The sequence below is a fragment of the Alligator mississippiensis genome, chromosome 1 (genome assembly GCF_030867095.1).
Source record: "Alligator mississippiensis isolate rAllMis1 chromosome 1, rAllMis1, whole genome shotgun sequence".
Lineage (NCBI taxonomy): Eukaryota > Metazoa > Chordata > Crocodylia > Alligatoridae > Alligator > Alligator mississippiensis.
This window is the reverse complement of record NC_081824.1, coordinates 59,992,319-60,001,168: the sequence shown is the minus strand read 5'-3', so window position 1 is coordinate 60,001,168 and position 8,850 is coordinate 59,992,319. Positions and strand designations below refer to the sequence as shown.

General features: G+C 38.2%; 1 protein-coding gene across 4 annotated transcripts in view; it reads right to left on the bottom strand.

Moving 5' to 3' along the window:
* Positions 1-831: 831 nt before the first annotated feature.
* Positions 832-8,850, bottom strand: part of ADGRB3 (adhesion G protein-coupled receptor B3) — a 733,084-nt gene continuing 725,065 nt past the window's right edge. For all 4 annotated transcript variants that reach the window (XM_059730831.1, XM_059730825.1, XM_059730832.1 and 1 more), the window contains 2 exons: positions 4,089-4,193; positions 832-1,640 (listed from right to left, as the gene is read on the bottom strand). In XM_059730831.1, coding sequence (XP_059586814.1) covers positions 1,452-1,640; positions 4,089-4,193 — 294 coding nt within the window. In that variant the 3' untranslated portion in view covers positions 832-1,451. The remainder of the gene's footprint in view (positions 1,641-4,088; positions 4,194-8,850) is intronic.

The window sequence follows — 8,850 nt, the reverse complement described above, 5'->3', positions numbered from 1 at the left end:
TACCCTAACAACCAGATTAAAGGAATCAGTCTTCTAGTCCAAGCTACATTGAATATTTCCCCACTTTTGAGTAGTCAGTGCAGCAGGGACTGAGGCACTTTTAAGCATGCTCAGAATCAGACCTTTAGACACTGATGGAAGTTTAATCTCAGAAATGTATAGATTTTGGGTGTCTGTAGGTCAAGTGGTACCAGAGCAGGGATGTTGATTGTCTAAATATGAGATGTAGGCACTAAATATGGGATGAAGCAGCTGGCTGCCTACATCCATTTGTGGATTTAGTTCTAAATTTATAGTTCTTGATATAAAATAAATTACGTGTCTTTATTTATAATATGAAGCACACTCTTTTTTCCCCTTAAGAAATATGTTTGATTTTTGATTGTTAATTAGTGCAAAAGTTTTTCTTGTTGTTAAATAGCAACAAGAAGCACAAATGGCTTTCTTCTCATTGTGTACATGCAGAAAATTTAATGATTATCAATCAACATTTTCCTTTGGGTGTAGTGCATAGTAGCTTACTTATTTTCTATTAGTTGTCTTTCTGCAACAAGACAGAAAAAACATAATACTTATATAAAAGAACAATTGGAGCAGTATTCTGACACGTCCAATTTACATGGTACATTGTCTCCAAAGAATATCTGAGTAGAAAATACAGAATAGCTATACAAACCTACTATTACATTTGAGAAATTATTAGCCTCAAAGGAGTTATAACAGTATGCTATTACAACTCTGAATACATTTTCAGTATCTGTTTTTAAAGAAAACTTTATAAATATGCAAATTTCAGATCAACAAATCCAAAATAAAATGCACTAAAAAAACTGATATGTAGACAAAAGTTTATTTACACCATACAACATTTTAAATATTTTATACACAGCTGCAGCAGAGAAAGCTAGTCTGAGCTTTCCAGAGAAAACTGCAATAATAAAGATGTGAAATATATTATTCATATAAAAGTGAGATTATTACTTTATTGCATTTAAAGCAATGAAGAATGTAGCTCAACAGACATTCATTTAATGACAAAAACTTTGCTTTTATATTATAAAGTAAAAAGTGTAGTAATGGCCAAACAGACTGTTATAAACTTTAAAAACTGCATAAATATATACATTGTGCTTCATGGTGAAGTTTTTTGAAAACTAAACCAAATGAAGCTGTTACAACATGAATCGTTGCTTGAGGTTTATCTATAAAGATTACCTTACAAATCCATTCCACGGGTACTTACAACACACGATGGTAAGAATTGTACACCTGGTTCGCCACTAGCTTTACCAGTGGGAATATACTGTACGAAAAAAACCACTGACATTTGGCACATGAAGATCCTGACATAAAATAGTCACAATGTTCAGACAGGAATGTCAGGCTTCCCAAAGTCTCTTTAGTGTCAGTGCAAATAATTCATTGTGTTTGTTCAGTTTGTTTAAATTTTGCTAAACTTCTGTTTGAAAGTCACCTTCTTGCACATCTAAAGGCAAGTTCAGACACTTCTCCCATTCTGCTGGTCTTAGTTCTAAAGCATCTTTTGCCTCTGTGTCTAATACGTTTATCGTAGTATAGTGTTGGTATTCACTTGTGTTTTTGAAACTGTCCCATGGAGCCTTGTTCGGTGTTGGGTTTTCCTGAAGAAAGAAGAAAAGAGGAAAGGGAAATAAATCAAAGGAGGAAATGAAGTGCTTTCTGTTTATAATTTTGATCATTGAGGTAGCCTCATGAGATGATAAAGTCACAGAGAGGAAGTGACTTTGAAGGGAGCCAAACTGGCTGGTGTTCAGCACTACTCTGTCTTTCCCTCTCTGTGAGCAATCAGTACTTTGGCAGCCTCATTACCTGAGCTGCCAGCTAAACCCTTTCCTTCTAGCAAGTGCCAAGTTTGAATAGAAAATGGCAAGGGCCATGGTGTGGACTAGCACTGAAAGCTTTAATTCATTAACACTTTGATAGAAAAGGAAACAAGGGAAAAATAAATGAAAAGACATTCTGATCTTGAATTATAGAATTATGCAAAATAGAGGTTGCTAGCTTGGTTTGAAACTGGAATAACTTGGTGATCTGTTTATGAGATACCAGTAGAACTGCTCCCAGCTGGGATGTGAAAGGCCTCTTCCTGTAGACTACTAGGAGAATTGAGGGCTCTAAACATGTTGCAGGATGAAGCTGTTCCTGATGGGAGGAATGAATTTTGAGGCTAAAGGCTGACCACTATATTACCAACATGTTACTATAATTCCACATGTTAGAGAAGGGTTTGTTTGGGACTCCAATATTGGCCAGTTATGCAATCTAATATCTCATCTAGCACCTGAGAAACAGAGGTATAACACACAGAACAGCTTCCAGTTGCCATTGCACTGTGCAATTGTGTTTGTGCGGCTGAGTAACAGCTATTTTTCATCTCCCTGTGCCAAGTTTGTGCCCGGGGCAGCTGCCCCAGTTACCCTGCTCTAGACACACCACTGCTGAGAAGTGGAGCATTCCATTTGTCTGCTGCTTATTAACAAACCCTTCATAAGCCTCAGGCCAGTTACATGTTTCATATCAAAATCATCTTGGATTTGTGCAACAAAATTGTTCCAGCTAAGTTTTCCTTTGATAATTCAAGTTGGTTCAATTCTTTAAAAAAAAAAAAAAAAGGCATAATTTGAATTGGAAGGGAATGCCAGAATCAGATGTGTGCCTTCATGGACCACAGCTAAAACTTAACTAAGCCCCGAGGAACAAAAAATCTGGAACAGATTTTGGCTGGTGTAAATTGGTGTAGCTTCACTGACTTTACATTGGCTGAACATCTGTCCCTCAGAGCTGAGTGCAGCTCTAGGCAAATAGATAAAAGAGAAAAGACTTTGAAGCCAAATATTTTTTAACTTGCATTTTTATACTAGTATAGTATTATTTCTGATTAATAAATGTGGCTCAGTAAGTTAGCTATTTTAATTAAGGAGAATCAACTATTCCCTTTCCTACTATTAATCAAATCTAATCAGATTATAATTTACTTTTTCTTTCTATTTTGCTGTGCACAGACAACATTTAAGCAGGAATGACTGCCTTTTTTTCAAATGGTAAATATTTATAGATCTCTTGCAGACAAGAGACAGTCCTACAGGGACACTGTGTACTTCACAGAGTGTGTTAACTGTGAGTGAATTTAGCTGAAGATACTTTTACAAATGATATAATACTCATTTGACTATTACAAAAAAAAAGAGAAAAAACACAACTAACACCTCCCCCCCACACTGGACACATTAAACCATTCAGACACTTTTTTTGTGTTACATGGTAAATTGGGGTGGCTCCTGGAGCTCTTAACACCTTCACTGTCTGCACATTAGCACCTGAAACTAGTTCTGAGCACATGTTAAGTGGCTCATCCCAGGGCAGGATTTGATGTCCCTCTAATCTGTTTTACTCAGCTCCTGCTATATTAAGGGGTAGCCGCTCAAGCCTACACCTTAGTGTAAACACACCCACCACTGACTTGGATCAAACCCACTGCCCCCACTGCCCTCTCCATGCCCCAGATCCCTGCTCACTACCCTCCCCCCCCAGCTTACTTGTGTAAGCATGCTGTCTGCCCTAGGGGAGGGATAACAAGCCTGCCTGGCTACTGCAGCCAGCCTGCTGCTCTCTGGGTGGGCTCAGCTCAGAGAAAAGTGGCAGCCTAGTGTAGGGGGGAGGTAGGGACTGGGTAGGCAGGTTAACCCTTCTCTGCCTGCTACCTGGGGTAGTCAACATGGGCAGCCAAAAGTGGGCAAAAGGGAGCCCTGGGGGGCAGGGAAAGGCGGGGGGGGGGGGATGACCCCAAGGGACAGGGGGGAGTGCCAGGGGCAGGGGAACTGGGGGAGCTCTGGGAGGAGGTGGAGCAAGAGGGTAGGGGGGAAGCCTGGAATAGGCATTCTTACCTTTGAATCCTCAAGCTGAGCTAGCACTAACACCAATCAACATTTGAGTGGCTCACAATATAAGGCCATAAATCTTTTGGATCTGGTAGATGAAAACTAATTTTAAATGTGCTCCTATCAGTTCAGTTATTTGTCAGCCATATAAAAATGCAACATAATACTCACCATACTTCCTGATTTTGGTACATCCCGAAATCTGTCCAGAGTCTGAAACTTCTGATTTAACTCCTGAAACAATTCCATATGCCTCTTCCTTGTATGCATGACCTTCTGTAAAATAGAATGCAATTGCTTAATCTTTGTAGTTGAATCTGGGCATTTTTTAAAGCACCATTATTTTCCCCAATATAATAAAGTGAATTTGGGAGTACTGTATTTCCCCTATAGACTCAATAAATGGAAATGAATTGCTCTCAACCTCCTACCTGCTCTGTTTAATGTAATGCCCATATACAACATTTTTGGGTTTTTTTATCCTTGCTGTTATCAAATTGCTGAAAGCAGGAGATGCTCCCTTTTGTGCTAGTGCAGATGTATTATGTATGTGATGGCAGTCTCTCTGGAAGATCTTAGTCACTCACAAGTTAAAATTGGTTTCTAGAAATGCCTTCAGTGTTGAAGTTAATATTTTAATTTCAACATGAAGGGACAATAGGGTGCGAATGCAGCTTATAGGCATAATTTTTTTGAAAACATTGTTGGTGGGGACAAAAATCATAACTTTGATGTTATGGAAGGCTTGATTCGCTAATGTATATTGTCATCTCTGAATAATCCTAAGGGTCTCAAATGTTATCTTTCCAATCAAATGCCTTCAAGTCATTCATACATTCACAAAATGAAGTTTAAATAACATTTCAATTGTGCTCTGGAGGGGAAGATTTTCAGCAGTACATTGGGTTTGTATTCCAAGAGCCTGGAATGATCTGCTGTGCGAGCCTGTAATTAGCACTGCATCTGTCTGAGCTATGGGCCACATTCACTGCTGCTGAAAACTGGTGCAGTTCCACTGACCTCAATTGAACAGTGCCAAATTAATACCAGCAGACAATGTAACCCATGAAACTGTTAGAATAAATAGAGTTTTAACTGTTTTCAGAAAGATGCTACCCCTGGTTTAGTAGGCAGTCTTAAAATGTAGTAAACCCTTCAATTTTATTTCAATAAAGTAGTGAAAGAGCTGATTTTTTATTTTGTGATATCAAGGTTTACATGCAAATAATGGATTTGTGTTGTTAAAAGTGAAAAAATAACTCCATCCACCTCCAAGAAATATATGTGACACACTTGTATGTGGAACAGCTCAGATACCACATGTGTACATGGACCCTGCTTCTTTTTTTTGTGGCTTATATAAGCACTATTCATAGCTGTAGTCCCTACACTTAAGGGAGCCTTTATACTCTTATTATGCCTGCATTTGTTCTCTCACTAAAAGCAAGTAGTAGTCACTGCATGGAGTTAAGGTCAGCACTACTTAATACAGGCTGGTAGTAGCTGGCCCTGAAATAATAGTATAGCCATATGAAATTTTAATTGTTTTATCTTCCATTTCTAGCATTTATAAATGGCATGAAGGGCACCTACCTACTCTGTTAGCCATGCAATTTTACCCATGCAATATAACAATCATGTTATTCCCACCACTGCTACTCTGGGACTTGAGGAGTTGTTGGATGATAGATCAGACTTCCAAGGTCTGGAAATTGGCAACATTATTCACAGTAGGGACATGAGATATAGCTAGTAATTACAGACCGATTAAGTTAACATGAGTTGTATGGAGAACAAGGGAAACAATTTTGAAGGATTCTGTGAGAAATTCCTTGTGCAACATAATTTAGCTGGCAATAGATGACCTAAATTTATGAAAGAGGTCTCACTTAAGCAACTTGATGGACATTTTTGAAGATATTACTTCTATGGTCAGCAAGGAATATATAGCAAATTCCATATACACAGAATTTAAAAAAGGCAAGGGTCTACTTCTCAGATTATTTGACTAAAATAAAAAACTATTATAGTGAGAATAAAACAGATTTTGCAGGTTAAAAAAAATGGCCTTAGACCAGGAATTAGTATAAGTGTGTGAAACCCATGTCTCCATTTGGGAGGTTTTTAACCACAGATTAGAACGTACTGAATGCTTTTTGATATTTGTCCGAATCATTTACCTAAGTATTTGTTAAATAGTAAATGTAAATAATGTAAATGCCTTACTCAGTTTGTTACACTATTCCTGAAGAGAAGCAGGTGGGATGGGAATTTAAATACTTTCTGCAGGTTGTCTGCCAGAGAAATTCTTTAGATGTTATTGTTGTAAAATAATGAATACAATCCACATAAAGCAGTGGATCTCTTCTGTTTCTTTGTATTTTCATGGCCAGCTTTATTCCTTTCTCTCTAGTTCCCTATCCATCTCGGTGTTTGTAAAGAACAATCAATATGTTTAGCATGATGAGAATAAACAACACTGTCCATTTTTTCTCCATTGTTGCTTTCTTCCTTTAAATGCCCTACGTAATTCTTCTTTATATACTTCCTTGCTTTATCTACATTTCCTCAACCACATCCATGGCTGAAGTCCCCCATCCCCCTGAAAACAGGTAAGTAGAAAACAGGGTAAGTTAATATACTTTCTGATATATTAATGTATACCAGCTGCCTGCACTGAAAATGGGAAGGAGAAGGATCTTCAGAGGAGATGACCTGGCACCTCCCTTCACTCCCATCCAAGTCTGCATTGCGGTGTCTCTGCACAAAGCCTTCCTTAAGAGTGGGAGGATGGAGAAAAAAGCCACAGAAGCTGCATTCTCTTCTTCCACCCACTTCCCTCTGCAAGATGGAAAAAGCAGGTGGTCCTTTTCCCTCAGACAGGATTAGGTTTTTTTTTTCCCTTCATGACCTTTTTTACTGTTTCTATCTAATTTTCTCTCCATAGTTTTTTTTTTTGTTGCTTTATTTTTCTCATTTGGTTTCTTTGCTTTTGCTTGTTTTTATTTAGTTTCTCTCCCCTCCCAGGGTTTTCTTTGTTTTTGCTTCCCCGGTTTGGTGCCTCCAAATGTATTTCCAAAAATCCTTTTGATCCATCACAGTCTGGAAAGGTGACCTGAGCACAGTACTGGGATCCAGCAACTCTTGATTTCTAGCTCTTTTGCCTTCCTATTTGCCTCACAGCCTACTTAAAATATATGCCCTCTTCATTCCAGCTCATTACTCTCTACCAAACAAAGACCAAATTGTGGAACAAGACATAAAATAAGGCAAAAACCCCCACTGTTTATTCAGGAAAATTAAATCACAGTGGAATTCTTTAGAAAAGAACCTTTTTATAACTTCAGTTTTATGGCCAGGCCCTTGAAGATAGACTGTTCAGCCTCCACAAGAAAAGACTGAGAGGGGATCTGGTGGCCATCTATAAACTCACCAGGGGGGACCAGCGGAAAATAGGTGAGGCTTTGTTCCCCTGGGCACCACCTGGAACAACAAGGAATAACAGCCACAAATTGACTGAGAGCAGGTTCAGGCTTGATATCAGGAGACATTACTTTATGGTTAGGGCTGCCAGGCTCTGGAATGGGCTCCCAAGCGAGGTGGTGTTCTCCCCTACCTTAGGGGTCTTCAAGAGGAGGTTGGATACATATCTGGCTGGGGTATTATGATCCCAGCACTCGTTCCTGCCCAGGGCAGGGGGACGGACTTGACGATCTGTTCAGGTCCCTTCTGATCCTAGAAACTATGAAACTATGATTCTTTAATTCTGATATAAATATGTTTCTAAAGCTTTTATCAATAAAAACAAACTAACACCAAACTGGCATGGAACATGGATACTTTGGGATTACGATCAGTGACATACTATGACATGAGACAGAGTTGAAAAGTATGGTCCAGCTAGGGTCCTATAATAGCTAGATGTAGTAGTGCTATTAATTATCATGTATATTGGTACACAAGTTACCCTGCCAGATTGCTGCATAGTCTGTTAAAATATGAAGGATTAAGATGATGATCTTTTAATGCATTCTGAGATTACTTGCAACTGATAAAAACAGTTAGAGCCTATCAAAATATGAGCTGAATCCCATGTGACCAAAAATGCACAGGCTATTCCTTGCACTGATATAACCTGATGCTGCTGTACGAAGCATGACCCATATCTACTTATATTTATTTGCCCACCTACTAGAGGATGCTGTTTTGCTGTTAGGTTTTACTGTGTAATGTTTGTGAAGTACTTGGGAAATATGGGGTCCTAGTAAATCAGAAGTAATTTAACTGAAATGAAATTGAGGAAGAGGTAGAAAAGGGTAATAACTGTTGTCGTGTTGTCGCTTGTGACAGAGAGCATGACACAAAGTACTGAGTTTAAATAGAAGCAATTTAAATTAAATCACAGTGAAAGAAAAAACAATACCCCTTTCCTAACTGTAAGATCCATAGGACCAAGGAATAAACTGCTTAGGGAAGTTATGGAATATCCTTACTTGGAAGTTTTCAAAAAGAGGCTGAATAAGCAGGTGTCTAGGATGGTTTAGTAATAGCACATCCTGTGTCCGTGCAGGAGATTGCATAAAATACCTCTGAGTTCACTTTCAAACCTAATATTCTATGATTCAATACATTAAATATATATGAAAATAGTACAATTGAGTACTGCCCTGTCAAGCAGACTGCTAAGAACTACATAAAAGCTGCAGATATATTACTAAACTTGGAATCTCCATTTTTAAATGTTCTCATGGTCCCAGATGGGAAAGTAAATGTAAAATGTAGACAATCAGTGAAATATGGTATTGTTTAGTGAAAAACATGATCGAAAGATATTATGAAAAAACAAAGAAAAATAATTGATAAAATGAGCTATGGGGTAGGCTTATTTATAAACATGGTTCAGTTTTCTATTCCCATTGTCATTATGTCTAGT